The sequence below is a fragment of the Malaclemys terrapin genome, chromosome 21 (genome assembly GCF_027887155.1).
Source record: "Malaclemys terrapin pileata isolate rMalTer1 chromosome 21, rMalTer1.hap1, whole genome shotgun sequence".
In the NCBI taxonomy this organism is placed as follows: Eukaryota; Metazoa; Chordata; order Testudines; family Emydidae; genus Malaclemys; species Malaclemys terrapin.
The window spans coordinates 20,094,954-20,116,083 of NC_071525.1; the positions used below are offsets into that span (position 1 = coordinate 20,094,954).

Sequence of the window (21,130 nt, forward strand, 5' to 3'; positions counted from 1 at the left end):
GCGGGAGGGGGCTCAGGACTGGGGCAGGGGGTTGGGGCGCGGGAGGGGGCTCAGGACTGGAGCAGGGGGTTGGGGCGCGGGAGGGGGCTCAGGACTGGGGCAGGGGGTTGGGGCGCGGGAGGGGGCTCAGGACTGGGGCAGGGGGTTGGGGCGTGGGAGGGGGCTCAGGACTGGGGCAGGGGGTTGGGGCGCGGGAGGGGGCTCAGGACTGGGGCAGGGGGTTGGGGTGCGGGAGGGGGCTCAGGACTGGGGCGGGGGGTTGGGGCGCGGGAGGTGGGGAGGGTTGCAGGCTCTGGGTGGTGCTTACCTCAGGCGGCTCCCGGAAGCGGTCGGTGTATCCGGCTCTGAGACGGAGGCGTGGCCAGGTGCGCTCCCCCCATCCGCAGGCGCCGCCCCCGCAGCTCCCATTAGCTGCGGCTCCCGGCCAATGGGAGCTGCGGAGCCAGTGCTCAGGGCAGGGGCACTGCGCAGAGCCCCCGTGGCTGCCCCTGCGTTTAGGAGCTGGACATGCCGGCCGCGTCCGGGAGCCGCGTGGAGCCAGGGCAGGTAGGGAGCCTGCCTTAGCCCCGCTGCGCTGCTGACCAGACTTTCAATGGCCCAGTCAGCAGTGCTGACCGGAGCTGCCAGGGTCCCTTTTCAACCAGGCTCTACCGTCGGAAACGGGACGCCTGGCAACCCTAATTACCACGAGGAACCTGGGCACAGGGACTGACTCAGTGTTGTGACTCGGTGTCATCGTTGTGCGATGGCAGCCCCGGCGAGCAGGATGGTGGCACCGGGCCATGACTGAGGGCGACTTCTGCTCCCTCTTTCTGTCTGCGTACACACGCCTCTGGCGGTCCCTCCGTCACGCTGTCTGGAGCGGCTCATGACTGTGAGTGCCTATTTCAGGGCAGGCTGACAGACCCGGGACAGGCCCCTCAAGCTGGTGGTGAGTTGTAGTATTAGATTTCCCCAAGACAGTAACAAACGCCAACTCCTGGATCGCTGCCACAGTCTAACCGCGGAGTCCCAGCCCGTCCCCTGAGACTCTCCAGGCTGTCTTGCCACCCAACCAAACTGGCTTTAGTGACCAAGGCACTTACACCAGAAATCACCCCCCAGTAGGTCACTTCCCCAGATCAACTGGTGCCCTAGATCCTACACCAAACGCAAGGCCTGGTGCAAATCCTAACGCCTGCCCGACTCGGAGCGATCTGTCGGTTTGAAGTGCCTTTCAGGGCGGACCCAGGGGTCACCCCTGGGGATCTTGGCCTCAGTTTAGAGTTTCTGGCCCTGTCAGAGTTCAAACAGTGAAGAGAGAGAGGGACAATTTCCCTGTGACTTGGTGACAGGTGAGACAGGGCCGTTAACCAGCCCTCAGGATTGCAATGGCCTTGGCTGGCCTGTCTGGTTCGGCTAGGCCCTGCTGCCCGGGCGGGGGGACGATTCCCAGGCTGGGTTCACACGTCCAGAGCAAACGGTTTCAAAGCTCTAGAACAAAAGCGAGCGCTTTCCTCGCAGGCCGGAACCCAGACATGGCTCGGGAGGTTAGAGCAGGTGCAGCGGCTTCCCTAGAGGCTGAACGTTAACTACAGTTGTACCAGACTGACACCAGTGCTGAGCAAAGTAACGCACGGGTAACCTGGGCTGGCCCCGGCTACGGCTTGCAGCCCCTCCCCTGTCCCTCCCGCTTCATCCCCATCCCTCTGTCTGTCCGTCCATCCCCACGCACACCTTCCTACCCATCCGTCCATCGCCAGCCACCCCCGTCGCTACAGCGGGGCCGACTCATCGTTCTGTCACGAGTCTCGTGATAATTATAATATACTAGAATTATAATTAATTGAGTTGCATCCGAAGAAGTGGGCTGTAGCCCACGAAAGCTGATGCCCAAATAAATGTGTTCATCTCTAAGGTGCCACAAGGACTCCTCGTTGTTTTTGATGATAATTATCGTTTTCGTTCCCAGAGTCCGGTGGGTCTGGGCTGGTTTCAGCCTTAAAGCAGAGGGCCATTTCAAGCCCTCGCGGCTGTGGAGAAAGCTACAAACCGTGACCCGTGGGTCCCCTAATGGCTCAAAGAGCAGACGGCAAATTACAAGTCCCCCAGATCTCATACCTTTGGGGTTGGCCATTCTGCCTCCATCTGTCCTGTTCTCCGTCCCCATACACAGCCCTCAGTCTCCCTACCCGTCCCCCTATAGACCCATCCGTGCAGCTAATGTGCCCCAGGCCCTCCCTGGGTTCACCCCCCCAGATAAATGGGGCTCTGCAGCCCCCTGGGGATCTGTGAGCCCTTTCGCTGAAACCCCGAGCCCTGGCGTCGTGCCCCCCCCATGGGGCTGAAACCCCGAGCTCCCCCCCCGAAGCCCCGATGTGGGCAGAAGCCCTGAGCCCATGGGCAGAGGTGAGGGGGCATGAGGGAGTTGCTCCCCCAAACTGCAGTGTCTTACCCAGAGTGGGGCAGTCCTGGGGGCAGCTCCACCCCCCCTTCTCCTCTCCCTCAGGCCCCACCCTCAGGCCCCACCCTTTGGCCAGGTCCTAGGCGGGAAGCCGGAGCCAGGCACTGCGGGGCAGGTGGTGCCGTGGGGTGGGCAGCTGTGCCATTCCCCCGGCGGCTGCTGGTGCCCAGGTTACGGCTGCTCCCAGCCCCCTTTCACTGCTCCTGCCGCCGGTCAGAGCCGCCGGGCGGGGACCCGGCTCCGGGGCCGGCAGAGCCCTCAGGGAGCAGCCCCCACACACAGCCCCAGGCAGGTGGGGGGTCTGCTGAGGTGAGTCTGGGAGTGGAGGCGACTCTCCCTCCCTGGACCCCGCTGTGCAGAGCCGGCCCGAGCCCCCTCCCCAAAAACAGAAGTCAAACTACGCCTGTGCCCCAGGGTCCCGCCCCTGGCCGGAGCCCCAAGCCCCCCTGCCCCGGCCGGGCCCTGGAGTTTTTAGAGCATATGGAGGGGGGCTCCGAAAGAAAAGGGCCGAGACCCCCTGCGCTAGATCCCAGCAAGGCGGGGTCGTCACTGCAGCCGGCTGGTCAGCCCTCTGCCTTTGCTGCTGCGTGACTGTCCCAAAGGCCTTTCTCCAGGGCCGTGCCCAGAAACTCTCTGTCCTGCCCACGCTGGCCCCCAGCCAGGCCAGCCGCACCTCCGTCAGCAACCTGGGCGCTTCGCTCGGCTCCCCTGGGCCCTCTCAGCCCTCTGCCCGGAATCAGAGCCGGGGAGAGAACCCAGGAGTCCCGGCTCCCAGCCCCTGCTCTAACCACCAGCCCCCACTCCCCTCCCAGAGCCGGGGAGAGAACCCAGGAGTCCCGGCTCCCAGCCCCCCTGCTCTAACCCACCAGCCCCCGCTCCCCTCCCAGAGCCGGGGATAGAAAATCCCTGGTGGGACTTTCCATTCCCCCCTCGGCCAGACAGACACCCCTCTGGGACCCCGCCTTTACACCGGGATAGTAACAAAGCAGGTATTATCCCCTGATGGGGCTAATACCCTGGTTGACCCAGGCTCAAGCCATCTCTAGCCATGCCCCTGTCACTCTGAGCCTAGCCTTAGGCGGGGTCCGGGTGTCCCCATACCATTTTGGGGAGTGTGTTTACCCCTAACTCGGTACCAGGGGGATCCGTCGGGAATGTGCCCAGCGCCTAGCACGTCTTAGGAGTGTCTGTGGGTTTGCGACCCCAGCCGGAGTCTTGCCAAGTTCCCGTACCGGACGGGGAACCTGCAGGCGGGCGTCTGCTTTGTGACAGGGCCTGGCCCCGGCTTGGCCGGCGCATCCTCCCCTCTGGACAATCTCGCTTGGTGGCTGCGGCTGGCTGCTCACAGGCCTGTCTCCTTGGCATCAGGGCTGCTTTCCCCCCTTGATCTCGGCCCCCTGCCCCATGCCGAGGCACCGGCTGGCCTGTGTCCCTCCTGGGCTCCCAGGGCTGGGGGCAGGGAGGGCCCTTGGCCGGATTACGGGCTGGGGCAATGGGGGAGGGGGGGTGAGGCCGCACTGGTCAGGTTGCAGGCTTCCCTAAATGGGATCCCCCATATTCCACCCCCAGGCTCCCCAAACCCTCACCTCAACCCTGGCCCCCCAGATACCCCATAGTCCGAGAGCGGCAGCCCCAGGGCACGGCGGGAGGGGCCGCGTGGTAGCAGGCCAGGCGGGGTGCATGGCAGGGATGGAAAGGGAGACGTGGCCGGCGGGGAGAGGTCCAGGCCAGGTTAATTGATGGCCCCGGAGCCGGATCCCTCCAGGAACTGGCTGTTCCCAGGCCCTGTTCCCTGCCCTGGCCCAGCCTCGTGGCTATAAATCGCCAGTGGGCGCAGCCCTGGCTGCATCCGACGGCCAGCTCCGCTCGCTGCCTCGCGTTCTGCCCTGCACCATGGCGGCCCACCTGGCCCTCTGCCTGCTGTCCGCGCTGCTGGCCACGGGTGAGTGGTAATGTCTGTCCAGCACCAGCCACCAGATCCCACTCCCCTTCCAGAGCCGGGGAGAGAACCCAGGAGTCCTGCTCCCAGCCCCCCCGCTGTAACCACCAGCCCCCACTCCCCTCCCAGAGCCGGGACAGAACCCAGGAGTCCTGCTCCCAGCCCCCTGCTCTAACCCACCAGCCCCCACTCCCCTCCCAGAGCGGGGCAGAGAACCCAGGAGTCCTGGCTCCCAGCCACCCCTGCTCTAACCCCTAGTCCCCATTCCCCTCACAGAGCCGGGGACAGAACCCAGGAGTCCTGCTCCCAGCCCCCTGCTCTAACCCACCAGCCCCCGCTCCCCTCCCAGAGCCGGGGAGAGAACCCAGGAGTCCTGGCTCCCAGCCCCCCCTGCTCTAACCACTAGATCCCACTCCCCACTCAGAGAACCCAGGAGTCCTGGCTCCCAGAACGGCAAGCCCAATCTAAGCTCCGCTACTCAGCTGCTGCGGGTGACCAGGCAGCAGGGGTGCCCCCACTGGAACGATCTGTTAAGGGGGGGCCAGCGGCCCTGCAGATTATCCCTCTCCCAAATCCTCCCCTCTCTCCCCAGGTGGCTGCCTGAAGTGCGAACGCTGCAGCAGCGCTGACAAGACGTGCTCCGGAGAGCCACAGGACTGCGCTCCCTCCCAGACCGCCTGCCTCATCCTCACCTCGGAGACCAGAGTCGGTGGGTGACGGGCATCTCCCCGCCCCCGAGGAGGAGGGGCTGGGCTCTGCTGCTGGCCAGCCAGCAGGGCCCCTGTCACGCCAGGCACCACCCAGACTCCAACTGAGATCAGGGCCCGTCACGCCAGGTGCAGTGGAGTCAACCTGTGGAACTCCTCGCCAGAGGATGTTGTGACAGCCAAGACTAGAACAGGGTTCAAACAAGAACTAGATAAGTTCATGGAGGATAGGTCCATCAATGGCTATTAGCCAGGATGGGCAGGAATGGTGTCCCTAGCCTCTGTTTGCCAGAAACTGGGAATGGGCAACAGGGGAGGGATCACTTCATGATTCCCTGTTCTGTTCATTCCCTCTGGGTAGAGTGGCCAACTTTCCAACTGCAGAAAACCAAACACCCCTGCCCCGCCCCTTCCTGAGGCCACTCCAGAGCTGGGGCAGGCGGTTGGGGTGTGTGGCGGGGTGCAGGCTCTGGTGTGGGGCTGGGGCTGAGGGGTTCGGCGTGCGGGAAGGGGCGTGGGCTTTGGGAGGGAGTTTGGGTGCGGGACGAGGTTTGAACCTGGGGCAGGGGGTTGGGGTGTAGGAGGGGTTTTGGGCTGTGGGGTCCGAGCAGGACTGACCTCAGGTGGCTCCCGGAAGTGGCTGGCATGTCTGGCTCCTAGGTGGAGGCGTGGCCAGGTAGCTCTGTGCACTGCACCCATCCGCAGGTGCCGCCCCCGTAGCTCTCATTGGCCACAGTTCCCAGCTAATGGGAGCTGCGGAGCCAGCACTCGTGGTGGGGGCAGCATGCGGAGCCCTGTGGCCGCGCCTCCGCATAGGAGTCGGAGGGACGTGCCGGCTGGTTCCAGGAGCCGCGCAGAGCCAGGGCAGGCCTTAGCCCCGCTGTGCCGCAGCCCGTCCGGCCCGGTGACGCCTCCCCCGCGTCTCGCCCCCAGGGAAGGAGCAGAAACTGGGCACCTACAAGGGCTGCACCGAGAAGAAGTTCTGCCCCCCGCGATCCTCCAGCCTCAGTTCTGCCTTCGGCCTGCGTGTGCGGAGCGCCGCCAAGTGCTGCCAGCGGGACCTGTGCAACAAGGGGGCCGTGAGGTGTACGGGACCAGTTGCTTGCCCGGCCCCCGCTTGACCCATGAGACCCTGCTCCCCTGCCTGAGCCGGGGAGAGAACCCAGGAGTCCTGGCTCCCAGCCCCTGCCCCCCTCTCTGACCCATGAGACCCCGCTCCCCTGCCTAAGCCGGGGAGAGAACCCAGGAGTCCTGGCTCCCAGCCCCTCTCCCCCCTCTGACACATGAGATCCCGCTCCCCTGCCTGAGACGGAGAGAGAACCCAGGAGTCCTGGCTCCCAGCTCCCCTGCTCTAACCCACGACACCCCACTCCCCTGCCTGAGCCGGGGAGAGAACCCAGGAGTCCTGGCTCCCAGCCCCTGCCCCCCTCTCTGACCCATGAGACCCCGCTCCCCTGCCTAAGCCGGGGAGAGAACCCAGGAGTCCTGGCTCCCAGCCCCTCTCCCCCCTCTGACACATGAGATCCCGCTCCCCTGCCTGAGACGGAGAGAGAACCCAGGAGTCCTGGCTCCCAGCTCCCCTGCTCTAACCCACGACACCCCACTCCCTTCCCTGAGCCGGGGAGAGAACCCAGGAGTCCTGGCTCCCCTAGCCCCCCATTCTAACCCACCAGACCCCGCTCCCCAGCTTGAGCCAGGCAGAGAACCCAGGAGTCCTGGCCCTCAGCTCCCACCCACGCCTCCCATGCCAACCCAGTACACCCCACTCCCGTCTCAGATTCAGGAGTCGCTCTGACCATTGGGACACACAGCCCCATCCCGCCGCCCTGCCCTGCTCCGAGCACCAGCACTGACTGTGTCTCTCTGTCCCTAGTGCCACGGGCGCAGCCCAAGCCCAGCGGGCTGCAGTGCCCGGGCTGCGTGTCCGAGGGCACCGAATGCCAGGCCAATGAGACCGTGAGCTGCCTGGGCGCCGAGAACCACTGCGTCTATTTCGCTGGATCCATCACAACCGGTAACGGCGCGGGGGGGACAATGGGGGCGGGGAAGGGCTCTGGCATCGAGCGGAGGAAGGCAGGGCAAGGAGTGAGCGCGGGGGTCAACGCCAGGCACAGCCCAGTCAGGGATAAGGCCCCGTTGTAACGAGCTCCCGCGGGCTGGGCTGGGTTCGCCCCCCATTGTGTCCTCTCTGGCAGCTGCATTAGTGGAACACAAGTCACTGAGCTCCGGGCCGGGGGAGACTCACCGGGGCGCTGCGGGGGGGAAATTAGCCAAGAACCTTGTGGAATTAAAATGCAGGTAAGATTCAGAAGAACAAAAACCACAAAGAAAATTCCCCACCCGCGGGAAAGCTCTGGAAAGCCGGCCAGGTGGAGGGGGAGGTGCCGGTTCGGGGCCGGCCGGCCAGGTGAACCGACGGGGGTGAGGTCCCAGCTCAGGGCCAGCCGGCCAGGTGAACCGACGGGGGTGAGGTCCCAGCTCAGGGCCGGCCGGCCAGGTGAACCTACAGGGGTGATGTCCCGGCTCGGGGCAGGCCGGCCAGGTGAACCGACGGGGGTGAGGTCCCAGCTCAGGGCCGGCCGGCCAGGTGAACCGACGGGGGTGAGGTCCCAGCTCGGGGCAGGCCGGCCAGGTGAACCGACAGGGGTGAGGGCCCGGCTCCGGACTGGCCGGCCAGGCTCTGGTAGCCCTGGGACCTGCCTCCGGGGCACCCAGTGGCTGGCAGCGTGGTACCCGGGACCCACAGGGCCTCCCGCCTGGTGAGCTGCGGGGGGTGGAGGGGGTGGGATCAGGTGTCCCCGTCCCCTCAGCAGGCAGGTGCCCGGCGGAGTTTGGTGGCAATCGAAGGTCTCAGGGAGCTGTTCCCAGGGGACTCTCTGGGGCGTGATCCCCCCGGCGACGCCCTTCTCCGCTCTGCTTTCAGGCACCCGGAATTACACCTACGCCGTGCGCGGCTGTGCCACGAAAAGCACCTGCGCTAGCAAGGTGGGGGTGTACAAGCTGCCGGGGGTCTTCACCGACATCGTGATAACGTCCGAATGCAGCCCGGCCCCCACCCCCGGCCCCAAGCAGAGCACTTAGCCCCCAGCGCCGCCACCAGGCCCCAGGCCAGCCGCCGCCTGGGGCACACGGAGCCCGGCTGGGGGTCGCTCCTGTCGCCGTCGCTTTCGGCACGATCCAGGATCGGGATCCAGCATCGGGCACAAGCCGCAAACTGCTGGCGGCGGGGGGAGGTTATTTCCTGTGAGAACGTCCCTGAATAAAGCATCACCAGAGGATGAAGGGGGAAAAGACGTGTGACTTTTTTACCACTGTTGCAAAACTGGCACAACAGGATGCCACGGACTCCCAGGTCGCGCCCACTCTTGGCCCCATGCTGTCCGTGGGGGGTGCCCCTTTCAGTGCGACAGCCCTTCTCGGGGGTCCACTCTCTCGGGGTCAGGCCCCTCCACCTCCTGGAGCTGCACCTCTCTGAGCCTTAGCACGTCTGTCTCTGCCGTGGGCCCCCTCAGGGAGTCCACCCACTCTGGACCCCCCGGGCCTCCACTCGCAGAGGGAATAATGCCCCCCCCCTCGTTCTCTAGTCCAGAGCGACTCTCAGCCAGCGTAAAACAGGAGGGTTTATTGAGAGTTGAACCCAGCACAGGAAACTCTCCAGCCTCAGGCCTGGCCTCCCTCAGCCCAGCACATCCCAGTCTCCCTGCATCCAGGTGGGCTCTGCCTGCTCCCCCTCTCCAGCCCCGAGCCCCCCTGCTTCCCAGCTGGGCATCTGATACCCCCAGCCCCAAGCCCCCCATCTGTCCATTGTCTTCTCTCCAGGGAAACAGGGTCGTAAACCAGGTCACCTGGGCCTCCTCTCTTCTCCGTCCTCCTCTGGCCCCTCGGGCTGGAACCGGCTGATCAGGTCACCGGGGTCCCCTCCCCGCAGCCCATTGTCCTTCCCCTGGCCAGAACCGGCTGCGACTCCGGAGCTGAGCCTCCGGATCACCAGGTCACTGGTCGCTGGGGTCTCCATTCTCCAGGGCATTGGCTGGGGTCCCAAGTTCCCTCTCCGGTCCTGTGCAAAAACAAACTCCCTCTCCCCTTCCCTCGTTAAACCAGTAACACCCAGGGAAACTGAGTCCCACCCCCTCTGCATGCAAACCATTGGAAACCCACAGAAAAAACAAGAACACCCCCCACACACACACTTCGTCACACAGGCCCCCAATCTCGGCTTGGGTCTGGGCAGTATCCGGCACAGGGGGGGACCCTGGACTCGATTGGAGTCTGTGTGGTGCGTAGCACAATGGGGGCCCTGGTCTTGTGCGAGGTTGGGGCAGTACCCAGGGGGTCTGGCCAGTGCCTGGTGCAAATGGGGCTCCAGTCTTGTTTGGAGTCTGGGCTGCACCCCCATCTCTCAGCTGATCCCTAGGACCAGAGGCAAACCCCAGTTGCTCCCATCTCAGGCACCCCCCTACAAGGAGAGACAGTGTCATCCAGTGGTTAGTGCACTCACCTCAGATGCAAGAGACCCAGGTTCAACTCCCTGCTCTGCCCCAGACCCCTTGGGTAAATCACCCAGCTGCTCTGTGCATCAGTTTCTCTGCCCTGTCTCCCAGGGGAGTGCGGGGATGAAGCGGCAAGGACGAGGCCAGCGAGTCCTGGTCCAGACAGGGGGGGAACACGCTGAGTTGTGCCCAGCCCCTTGGGGAGCTCTCCTCCACTGCCTGCCCCCTCCGTGAACTGCACTCATGGGCGGAGATTGGGGGGCAGGTGCATTAGCCGCTTTTTGTATTTCCACATGCCCATGCAGTGAATAACGCTGGATCCTAAAGTCTGGATCCTAAATCCAGGATCCTACTGAGATGGGGCTGCCTCAGACCTTCACTGGGCATTCTGCAGGCAAGTCCCTCCTGACCCCAGTGTGGGGGTGGGAGGAGAAAAGCAGTGAGCAAAGGGGGGAGGGGGAAGAGGCGGGACAGGGGTGGGGCTTTGGGGTGGGGAGAGGTGCGGCAGGGGAGGTTCCAGCACTCCTGTTGGAGTGTCCAGTTTTTAAATATTACTAAGTTGGCAACTCTAACAGACAAGCCCTTAGAATCCAGGACGCTCACACCCACGAACCGTCCCAAACCAGAGAGAGACAAAGCAGGCTGCTCCCTAAGGCAGTGAGGCCCAGCTCGCCCCCTCCCTTTTCTCTAGGCTGGCTCTCCACAGACTGACTCAGGCCACGTCCGTCCTTTCAGTGCCCCCAAGCCTGCCAGCATGACTGGGAAACCCTAGCATTGTTTGGGGAATTATGACATTTTGAAACGTGAGTGTTACTGAAATATGTGGTGAGGTTGGGAACACCCACAACCAGCCATTCACGTACAACAATGGAACAGCCAGACAGTGTTGAGGGAATCCACACTCCCAAGGATGACCCAGGAACTGGATACGATGAAGACGTCTCAGGGAGAGTGGAGGCTGCTTGTCTCACATCACAGCAAAAGCTCTTTCCAGCCAGCTGGAGGAACCTGTAAAGGGGGGAAATGACGTCATCCCCTGTCCTCCCTCCCCCCCAACCCAACACCTGGGAACACGTCTGGAGGACAAAGACTGACCAGGGGAGCGGGTCCGGGCTGCAAAGGAGAATCCCAGCCTGTGTATCAAGGAACGATCCCATCAGGGTGACACAGCCCCATTCAAACCCTGGCTGGTTTCTAGAACTCAGACTGCGATTTTCCTTTTATTTCTTAGTGACCAGCTCGGATCTACTCACTCACCGCTTATAGCCAGTGAACATCTGGAACGATGCTGCCTTTGGTGGGACACTTTGAGACATTCGACAGACATTTAGAAACGTCATTCACAGACAAACAGCTATTTCCCACCAGGTTAGAGTCCCCCTCCCCCGGGTCATAGCACAATGGGTTAAACTCAGAAAACTGCTCCGAGTAATACAACATCCCAACATTGTTACAAACTGGACTTTCAAGAGGATACAGTTTCTGCCGTTCTTCCCTTGCGTTTGTGTCTTGGAGCCTAAGTCTGGCACCCCTCTCAGCAGCCAGCCGCTCCATACGCCCCCTACGAGCCCTCTCCTCTCTCACGGCAGCCTCCTTCTGTCTGTTAGCAGCTTCTCTTTCCAATTTAGCATTTCTTTCCTTCTCTGTCTTTCTGTCTCCAGCTGGGCCAAGGCTTGCTTCTCTCTCGTTCGCCTTTCTGCCAGTTTCTGATCACGTTCAGACGCAGGCTGTCGCTCAGGGCTTGCAGCTTCATTGCTTCTGCTGATGCTTTCCGGCTCACGGTCACTGATCTTTAACCAACAAAACTCTCAATCCCAAAATTCAAATGTGGAGAGCGCGGGGTTCTGAGCCAAAGCTTAACTGACCTGGTTCTGGGGATCCGGCCGACTACGCCACTGGAACGATGCTGCCTTTGGTGGGACACAACGGAGAGTGTCAATTCAGGACAAATTGCTCAGAGCAGGGCACTCACAGCCCCAGGCTGAGGTCTTTTGCACACCAAACCAGCCAGAGAGGACTTTGGTTTTACCCCACTGGCTAATTACAAGTCACACAAGCCATTCCCTCAGACACTCTAGTTTCCACACCAGTGCCACTCGTTATGGGAATGAATGGCTCTGAAAACCAATACCCCAGTAAAAGAATAAAGGTTCTCCCGATCCCAAAGGACCAAGCCCCAGGCCCAGGTCAATATACAAATCAGATCTTACCCACAAATCACGCTGTTGCCAATCCTTCAGAATCTAAAATCTAAAGGTTTATTCATAAAAGAAAGAAATACAGATGAGAGCTAAAACTGATTAAATGGATCAATGACATCCAGTAATGGCCAAGTTCTTGGTTCAGGCTTGTAGCGGTGATGGAATAAACTGCAGGTTCAAATCATGTCTCTGCAACATCCACAGCTGGGATGGGTCATTCAGTCCTTTGTTCAGAGCTTCAGTTTGTAGCAAAGTCCCTCCAGAGACCAGAAGCAGGATTGAAGACAAGATGGAGGGGTTTCCAGGGCCTTTTATATTCTCTGCCCCTGGAAGGATGCCCCTTTGTTCTTACTGTGGAAAATCACAGCAGCAAGATGGAGTCTGGAGTCACATGGGTAAGTCACATGTCCATGCATGACTCAGCTTGCAGGCCGATGTCATTGTTTACATGCTTTATTGAACATTCCCAGGAGGACTTCTTATGTGGATTGGGGTCTCCCGAGGTCCATTGTCCGTTAAGTGTTTCTTGATTGGACACTCAATTTGCAAATTCCTTTCTAACCTGACCAAATGCTTCACTGATGCTATATAGAATCAAACACACTGAGATACAAAAACAACGAGGAGTCCTTGTGGCACCTCAGGGCCTGGCTACACGTGCAGATGTAGAGCGCTGGGAGTTACACCCGCCCTCGTAGAGCGCAGTAGGGAAAGCGCTGCAGTCGGTGCACACTGGCAGCGCACTGGCCTGGCCACATTTGCGGCACTTGCAGCGGCATTGGGAGCGGTGCATTATGGGTAGCTATCCCAGCATGCAAGTGACTGCAACGTGCTTTTCAAATGGGGAGGGTGGGGGGGTGGAGTGTGACAAGCAGGGCCGATGAGGGGGGGGAAGCTGGTAAAAATTACTGGGGCCTGGTGGTCCGGAAGGGGGCCCAGGGCCCATCTCCCCCCCCCCTCTTTGGCCCTGTTTAGCCAGACCACCCTTGCTGGGGCGCCCGAAAAAATTCCGGGCCCGGCTTCCCCAGCTCCCCCCACCCCTCTCGTCAGTCCTGTTTAGTCGGTCCGCCCTTGCTGTGAGACCCGAAAAAAAAATTTCACTGGGGCCCGAACCCGCTCTCGGCGGCCCTGGGGGGAGTGTGTGTGTATGTGAGGGGAGAGAGAGTGGGTTTTTGGGGGGCTGAGAGCATGTCAGCATGCTGTCTGGTAAGTTCAGACAGCAGCAGACCTCCCTCTCCCCGCCTCTCTCTCTCACACACAGCATTCCACAGTAATGGGTGCTTTGTCTAGGAGCAGATAAGCAGCCGGCTGCCAGAAACGGAGCTTTGAAAGGGCATTTCCGCAGTCCTGCAGTGATTCCCAAACAATGACAAGAGTGGCCACTTGACTTAAGGGGATTATGGGAAGTTTCCGGAAGCCGATCAGAGCGCAGTAATGCAACACCCCGTTCACACTGACGCCTGGGCATTGTAGCCAAGGCGCAGCAAACGTTATTCCACTTGCTGAGATGCAGTACCACCAGCGCTCTACGTGCCTGGCCAGTGTGGACAGGGAGTGAGCTAGGGCACCCGGGGCTGCTTTAATGCGCTGTAACTCGCAAGTGTAGCCAAGCCCTTAGAGACGAATGAATGTATTTGGCCATAAGCTTTCGTGGGCTAAAACCCACTTCATCGATGCATGGAGTGGAAAATACAGTAGGGAGGTATAAATACACGGCACATGAAAAGATGGGAGTTGCCTTACCAAGTGGGGGGTCAGTGCTAACGAGCCAATTCAATTAAGGTGGAAGTGGGCTAGTCTCAACAGTTGACAAGAAGAAGGAGTGAGTATCAGCAGCGGGAAATTAGTTTTTGTAGTGACCCAGCCACTCCCAGGCTTTATTCAGGCCTAATTTGATAGTGCCCAGTTTGCAAATTAATTCCAATTCTGCAGTTTCTCATTGGAGTCTGTTTTTTAAGTTCTTTTGTTGAAGAATGGCCACTTTTAAGTCTCTTATTGAATGTCCAGGGAGATTGAAGTGTTCTCCGACTGGTTTTTGAATGTTATAATTTTTTATGTCTGATTTGTGTCCATTTATTCTTTTGTGTAGAGACTGTCAGGTTTGGCGACTGTACATGGCAGAGGGGTATTGTCGAGGACTGGCCTGTCTCGGGGGGAGACAATTTGGGGCGGGGAAGGGCTCTTGCACCTAGCAGGGGAAGGCAGGGCAAGAGGCGAGCGCAGTGTCGTACCATGGGTACTGGGCTCTAGAACTGGTTATGTTTTGGCTAGGTACAGTGTGTATTTTAAACTAAGACTTAAAGTGTTAGAATAATGAATAGGATAGTGGATACTAGCATTAGCCATTTCCTTTTCATTCATGCCTCGCAAGTAACAGACAGGAAACTGAGGCACAAACTCAAACACTAACGGAGAAAGTTTTCCATTAGTTCAGGAAACGGGGGTCAAAGTAGCCTGAGACAAGGCTCCATTGGTGCTACCTCACGTTACACACCTGGGCGCAGTCGTTGGACAAGAAGGGAGACAGGTAGATCAGAGGAAGGTCAGGGCACTGGTAGAAATGCCGGCCCCTATGGACGCCCACTCTACGAGTTCTGCTAGGAGGATTCCATTTCCTTAGCCCAGCCATTTATACATATGCTGAAATCACTCACCCCTTGTGGCGATGACTAAAGGAAAAGGCCAAATGGGAGTGGGGAGAGGAGCAGGACGCTGCTTTAAGGTTTTAAAGCAAAAGGTTCTCGCAGCTCCAGCCCTCTGCTTTCCCGAGGAATCACAACCTCTTGTTGATCACTCGGCTGCCAGCAATACGGCCTTGGCTCTTCGCTATTGCAACATATCGAGCGGGAAAACTGGCGCCGGTAGCGTCTGAATCCAGGAAATCGCGGGGAGCTGAGATAAATGTTGACCCCTGTGAACGCGAATGTCTGGCAGCCGCCTGGGCAGTGCGAACTTTCGAGCCGTCCCATCTGGACAATGGGGCTAGCAGCCCTGCCCTGTCTCCCAGGGGTCTGCGGGGAGGAAGCGGCAAGGATGGGGCTGGCGGGTTCTGGTCCAGGAGGGGGGGACACGCTGAGCTGTGCCCAGCCCCTTGGGGAGCTCTCCTCCACAGCCTGCCCGCCCCTCCTTGAACTGCACCCATGGGCAGAGATGCCCCCAAACTGGACACGTCACAGAGGTGACGCGGGGGGAGGGGGGCGCCCGTATTTCTCCCTTAGCCCTGCTCCCTCCCTGTGGAGCAGCGTGGGGGGAGTGGGGAAGCCAGGCCTGGTGCTCTGCGCCTGCCCGTCCGTGTGCCCGGGGAGCTGCCTAAGGGCGGGTCGGAGAGCCGCTTCCTTCCCCCATCTCTCCTCTGCCGTGGGGGGGGGTCACTGTATGGGGAGCTGCCCCCCTCCTCCCAACCCCCTTCAATTCAGATCCTCCCACACACACACCCCGAACCTGCCCCACTGAGCCCTACACACACAGACCCTCCGGCGAGCCCCGTGCAGAACTGGGGAAATCGGGAGTCACTCCACTGGGGCCCGTTCCCCCTGGTGTAAATCAGGAGTCACTCCACTGGGGCCCGTTCCCTCGTGTAAATCAGGAGTCACTCCACTGGAGCCCGTTCCCTCGTATAAATCAGGAGTCACTCCACTGGGGCCCGTTCCCTCGTGTAAATGAGGAGTCACTCCACTGGGGCCCGTTCCTCCATGTAAATCAGGAGTCACTCCCCTGGGGCCCGTTCCTCCATGTAAATCAGGAGTCACTCCCCTGGGGCCCGTTCCCTCGTGTAAATCAGGAATCACTCCACTGGGGCCCGTTCCCTCGTGTAAATCAGGAGTCACCCCACTGGGGCCCGTTCCCCCGTGTAAATCAGGAGTCACTCCACTGGGGCCCGTTCCCCCGTGTAAATCAGGAGTCACTCCCCTGGGGCCCCTTCCCCCGTGTAAATCAGGAGTCACTCCCCTGGGGCCCATTCCCCCCGGTGTAAATCAGGAGTCACTCCCCTGGGGCCCATTCCCCCCGGTGTAAATCAGGAGTCACTCCCCTGGGGCCCATTCCCCCCAGTGTAAATCAGGAGTCACTCCCCTGGGGCCCGTTCCCCCGTGTAAATCAGGAGTCACTCCCCTGGGGCCCGTTCCCCCGTGTAAATCAGGAGTCACTCCCCTGGGGCCCATTCCCCCCGGTGTAAATCAGGAGTCACTCCCCTGGAGTCCCTGGGCCGATTCTCCCCTCACTTCCCCCAGGGTAAATCAGGAGTAACTCAGCGAGGCTGCTCCTGTTTGCACCAGCTCCGGGGGCCGCCCTTCAGCAGGGGGAGGACGGGGGAGGGCTTTGGAGAAGTGCCCCGGCCTGGCATGGTGCCCGCCTGCCGCACCATCTATTTCACCAGCCCGCCCCTGCCCACTCCCCAGCCAGCAGCTAACCCCGGCATCTCCGCGCCCAGGGACAGAGCTGCAAACCCACCCCCGAGCCCTCCGCTGCCCAGGTGAGAATTCCCTCTCCAGCCGACCCCGCCGTCCCTGCCCCGCGCCAGCCCCTGGCCCTGCCCAGCTGGATTAAACCCAGTGCTCAGGGCAGGAGAAAGCCAGGCGGCGGGTGCCAGGGCCTCTGTCCAACCGGGGGCCACTGGGCAGGGTGGGAGGAGACTGGCTCTGGGATTGTCCTCGATCCACGGCTGGGCTCAGCGGGCGACACTGCCAACCCTGCTCGCTCGGGCGGGCACTCCCCAGAGACTGCTGCACAACGCCACGGCCCCCTACAGAATATCGGGGCTTCCTAGTGGAGGGGAGGGAGGTTCTCCCAGAGCCAGGGGGAGAACCCAGGAGTCCTGGTTCCCAGCCCCCAACGGCTCTAACCACTGGATCTGAATCCCCTCCCAGAGCTGGGGCCAGAAAAGCAGACTTTGCTCTGTGATGTTTCCTGTGTTCCAGGTTAGGTGGATCTGTCGCGGCTCCAACACCAGCCCCCCCTTCTCTCCAGAGCCATGGACGTTCGTCTTGTCTTGTGCCTCCTCTGGGCTCTCCTAGCTACAGCCCATGGTGTGTGGTGTGAGTTTCTGGGGGTCTAATGGATTAGAGTGGGGGTGGGAAGAGCCAGGACGCCTGGGTTCTATCCCAACTCCTGGAGGGGAAGTGGGGTATAATGGGTTCTATCCCCAGATCTGCCAGTGAGCAAGTCCCTGCTCCGTGCCTCAGTTTCCCCCACCACTCTGTCTAGTTGACCGTAATCTCTTTGGGGAGGAACTGTTTCTCAAGGCGGATCTGTGCAGCGCCTGGCACGACGGAGAGCTGATCTCAGACGCGGTCTGTGCAGCTCTTTGGAAAGCATCACGTGGATTGTTCCCCTGAGAAAATCACCATGGGAAACGTCCCCATTTTCCAGACAGGGACGTTCCTGGTCTGGCTGCTGGAGGGAGTCAGCAGAAATGACTCTGCCTCCGCCCTCGAAATAACTCGCAGGGCGGCCAGCCCAGCCGAACGGGTCCCTGGGGGCCTGAGAACCCGGCTCACGGGATCTGAGCCACGCCGGTGGCCAGAAAACGACCTGGCGAGCCAGTAAATGGTGGGCAAGGAGCGGACGAGGAATCATTGTTTGCCAGAACTCAGGAGAAATTCCTTTCACAGCACGTCCTTCCAGCTGTTACCAGAGCATCCCCGGGGCAAGCAATGCAGTGAGGAGCTGTAGCAGTGGGGCAGATTCTTGCATCGCTGTTCAGGAAGTGAACACCCTCGGTACGTGCCGTGGTACCGTGCAGATTAGAGCAAAATCGCGGCATTCAGCTAAAAAAACCCAGCAAATCTCAGAAACGCTGCCTGGGTCTGCTCAGAGCCTGAGCCCATTGCTGGGAGGGGGGAGCTGCCCTGAGTGTGACCAACAGTGACACTGCCTGGGTCTGCTGAGAGCCTGAGCCGATTGCCAGGAGGAGAGAAAACTTCCCCAGGCATTTCAATTCGATTTTAACTCCCAGCCCCTTGGCCCTAGGGGGACTCTGTCTACCCCCTCTTCCCCCAGCTAAGGGGCTCTGCATGAGGGGTAGAGTACAACAGGCCTGCCCTCCCTCCCCCAAAGTAGCAAGCCCCAGCTGCCAGGCTAAGGCCTGTGGGATCCCACTACTGCCACCAGTTTGAACACACCCTCACTCCGGGTAGGGGGGGTTGGATCAAACACTGAGGCACAGCCATGTGGGGTGGAGTGTGTGGCCTTAATCCAGCTGTAGGGAGCCGGCAGGAAGTTGGGGTTCAGGCGCTATCTTGCTTTCACCCCTTGACAGCCGCTCCTTCCCCTCCCCACCAGGGGGCGTGGTGAACACGGGCGTCCTCCAGTTGTGCACCAGCAGCCTGATCAGCCTGGAGGGCGACCTGGACTTCGAGTTCGGGGGCGGCGTCTACGTGAGGGTCCACTCCAAGATGTGCAGAGAGACCAACTGCAACACGGGGGAGATAAAGGAACGTACGTACCCGGACTGCGCCCGCCCCCACCCTGGCACCTCTCACCTGCCCTGCCCTTTCTCTCTGCTGCCCTGCACCCTTGCAGATCAGGGATCCTTTGCACTGGGCGCTGCCCAGACCCCCCATGACTGAGATCAGGGCCCCCATCACGTCAGGCGCTGCCCAGACACACAAGGAGACACAGCTCCTGTCCCAATGAGCTTCCAATCTGAATGGACACCAGGCAGGATCATTCTCACCATGTTCCCATTGGGGAAACTGAGGCCCAGGAAGGTCCAAGCTCCCCTGGCCAGTCAGCGGCAGAGTTGGGAGGAAGAGAACCCAGGCATCCTGACGTCCAGCCCTGTGCCTTCACCGCAGCCCACCCACCCTGGAAACGCCGAGACACAAGGAGCTGCGTCCTGCTTCAGCCCCGATTCTGATTCCCCCTTCTTTATCCGCAGGTTCCAAAATCAGCACCGTGCCCAACGGAGGACAGTGCCCGTCGTGCTTTGCCCCAGGATCCCACCGCTGCCTCCACAACGTCACCCTGCACTGCCAGGGGGCCGCCAGCCAGTGCGTTGATGTCGCCGGGACGCTGTCAGAGAGTGAGTTCCCCATAGGCCCCCCCCCCAGGCCATACCTGCTCAGGGGACACCCGGGCCTGCCAGCAGACACTGGACTAAGCGCGCCCCCCCCCAGGGCGCGTGGGCGGGGCTGGGGGGAGAAACGGCCTGTGTTCAAAATCTGCAAACAAAAAAGGGGTCCAGGGGATGGATGGTTCAGAACGACTTCATCTTCTCCCCCTTTTCTTCTTCCGCTCTTCCCGCCTTCCCCCTCCGCCCTTGGGGTCGCTGCCCCGTGGCGGGGGAAGCCCCAGTGCCTGGACCCCACTGCGGCCCTGGGACTGCAGGAGTCCCACTCCCTGTGGGGCCGTGACGCGGGAACAGAGCTGCTCCGGTCATGGGGCCACAGTGGGGGCGGGGACAGAAAGGAGCAAACGAGTTGTGGGGCGGGTGGAATGTGGGGAAGGGGACCTGGGGCAAACAGGGGCAGGGCCCTGATGAATGGGCAGAAAGGGATGGGGCTGTGGGCGGGGCCACAGGCAGAAGGGGCGGAGCAGGGGCGGGACTACAGGCAGAAGGGGGCAGGAGCGCAGACAGAAGGGGCGGAACGGGGGTAGGACTGCAGGCGGAAGGGGTCCCTTGTTTCCTCGTCCTCCCATCCCGGTCTCCGGCCAGTTGTCTGTCTCCTGCTGGCGTCTCTTATTTTACACTGAGACTGGAAGATCTAGGGGGCAGCTGCTAGGCCAGCACCTGGTGCAGTGGGGATCTGTGCCCCCCATGCCAGGGCTCTGCCTGTGCCCCCCCATGCCAGGGGCTCTGTGCCCCCCCATGCCAGGGCTCTGTGCCCCCCCATGCCAGGGCTCTGTGCCCACCACGCCAGCGGATCTGTGCACACACACCCCCCATGCTGGATAATAATGCCAATTTCTCTGGGCAGTGGGCATCGACCTCAAAATCCCTTTCGCAGCCAGAGGATGCGCCACCAAGGATGTGGCCAAGATCAAAGCCGGAGACATCCTGTTGTCGGGCGTATTCACCTATCAAATCACGGCCATCCAGTTACGCCCGGCCACCCGACTGGAGACCATGGACGGCTTCTGACACCCTGCTGAGCTCCATCCCACTGGCACGCCCCTGCTTTGAGCTATTCCCTCCCGCCCCCAAGGCCTGCCTGGGGCTGGCCCCCCCAGTTGTGACTCAGTTTCACACACACACAGGAGCACTGCCAGCTTTTCTGCCGCCCTAGGTGGCAGAAGGTCCCACCACCGAAATACCACCTCGGTCGCCGCCCCCCAAATTGTAGCGCTCTAGGCGACCGCCTAGGTCACCTAATGGGTTGCGCCGGCCCTGCACACACACACACACACACACACACAGTGCCAAGACACCTTCGTAAAGCGCTTTGAGACCCATTGGTGCAGGGCCCAAGCCAGAGACCCATTATGGGATTTGCACTGAGCGCGACGGGCTTAAAAACAGGCCTGAGTATTAGAGACCCATTAGCAGCTTCTCCCCAGAGAGTGCTCCAAGGGGTAGAACCCAGGAGTCCTGGCTCCCAGCCCCCCTGCTCTAACCACTAGTCCCCACTCCCTCCCAGATCCAAGAACAGAACCCAGGCATCCTGCCACCCCTCCACCCTCTGTTCTCACCTTTTGTATTTCCACACGCTAATGCATTGAATAAAGCTGCATCATAAATCCAAATTCCCTGCACAGCACATGTGTCTGTACCACTGCCCCCGTCAATGCCGGACCCAGGAGTCCTGGTCCCCACCCCCACCTCCCAGAGACTAACAGAGACTCTTGAGTCACTCGACGTTAATGCCGAGGGCAGCTCTACACAAAACACCTGGGGCAACCCGGCTGCATCGCTCCGCAGTTTAAAACATCTACCCGCTGGGGGCCGTAAGGAAGCTGACCTAGCCCCGGTGTAGCCAGCACTGGGTCGACAGGGAGAAATCAGACGTCCCAGCTCCCACCTCTCGGGGACATGGACTAACTCCGGCAATGGACGCACCCCGCCCCTCGGTGTAGTTGTGTCTACACTGAAGCACTACAATGGCAAAGTGGCCACATTTAAAGTGGACACTAGGGTGGCCAGGTGCCTGGTTTTCGACCGGAAAGTCCAGTCCAGTCGAAAAGGGAACCTGACAGTGTCCGGTCAGATCTGCTTATGGGGGAGGTGGGGGAGGTGGGGAGGCGCTGGGTCATCGCCCGCACCAGCCCCTACTGCACCGGGGCTGCCTCCGACCTTCACTGGGCGGCTGCAGCTCCCAGCCCCAGCTCTGCAGGTGAGTCCCTCCTGACCCCAGCCGGGGAGTGGGAGGGGAAAAGCAGTGAGCAAAGCGGGGAGGGGGGAAGAGGAGTGGACA

The 21,130-nt window shown here is 61.0% G+C and overlaps 2 protein-coding genes across 3 annotated transcripts; both read left to right on the forward strand.

The window, feature by feature from the left end:
• Nucleotides 1-4,311: 4,311 nt before the first annotated feature.
• Nucleotides 4,312-8,241, forward strand: LOC128827293 (phospholipase A2 inhibitor and Ly6/PLAUR domain-containing protein-like). Its single transcript, XM_054011152.1, has 5 exons — nucleotides 4,312-4,385; nucleotides 4,975-5,091; nucleotides 6,023-6,175; nucleotides 6,963-7,103; nucleotides 8,013-8,241. The coding sequence occupies exons 1-5, from the start codon at nucleotides 4,337-4,339 to the stop codon at nucleotides 8,168-8,170; spliced, it is 618 nt and encodes a 205-aa protein (XP_053867127.1). The 5' UTR covers nucleotides 4,312-4,336; the 3' UTR covers nucleotides 8,171-8,241.
• A 7,908-nt stretch (nucleotides 8,242-16,149) lies between these two features.
• LOC128827292 (phospholipase A2 inhibitor and Ly6/PLAUR domain-containing protein-like) lies at nucleotides 16,150-20,462 on the forward strand. Of its 2 annotated transcripts, XM_054011150.1 has the most exons (6): nucleotides 16,150-16,251; nucleotides 16,697-16,804; nucleotides 17,390-17,497; nucleotides 18,060-18,215; nucleotides 18,658-18,801; nucleotides 19,697-20,462. In XM_054011150.1, exons 2-6 carry the CDS (start codon nucleotides 16,750-16,752, stop codon nucleotides 19,858-19,860), a joined length of 627 nt encoding a protein of 208 aa, XP_053867125.1. In that variant the 5' UTR covers nucleotides 16,150-16,251; nucleotides 16,697-16,749; the 3' UTR covers nucleotides 19,861-20,462. The 2 variants fall into 2 exon arrangements, with proteins under 2 accessions (XP_053867125.1, XP_053867126.1); XM_054011151.1 differs by lacking the exon at nucleotides 16,150-16,251 and having other exon boundaries at nucleotides 16,419-16,804.
• Nucleotides 20,463-21,130: the final 668 nt, after the last annotated feature.

What these genes read in the sequence shown, in the direction of transcription:
- LOC128827293 (XM_054011152.1), top strand. Translation starts at nt 4,337, where the DNA reads ATGGCGGCCCACCTGGCCCTCTGCCTGCTGTCCGCGCTGCTGGCCACG. An exon ending in GTCCGCGCTGCTGGCCACGG is followed by an intron (nt 4,386 to 4,974) that starts GTGAGTGGTAAT and finishes CTCTCTCCCCAG; the next exon opens with GTGGCTGCCTGAAGTGCGAA. An exon ending in CACCTCGGAGACCAGAGTCG is followed by an intron (nt 5,092 to 6,022) that starts GTGGGTGACGGG and finishes TCTCGCCCCCAG; the next exon opens with GGAAGGAGCAGAAACTGGGC.
- LOC128827292 (XM_054011150.1), top strand. Translation starts at nt 16,750, where the DNA reads ATGGACGTTCGTCTTGTCTTGTGCCTCCTCTGGGCTCTCCTAGCTACA. An exon ending in TCTCCTAGCTACAGCCCATG is followed by an intron (nt 16,805 to 17,389) that starts GTGTGTGGTGTG and finishes TTCCTTTCACAG; the next exon opens with CACGTCCTTCCAGCTGTTAC. An exon ending in CACGGGGGAGATAAAGGAAC is followed by an intron (nt 18,216 to 18,657) that starts GTACGTACCCGG and finishes CTTTATCCGCAG; the next exon opens with GTTCCAAAATCAGCACCGTG.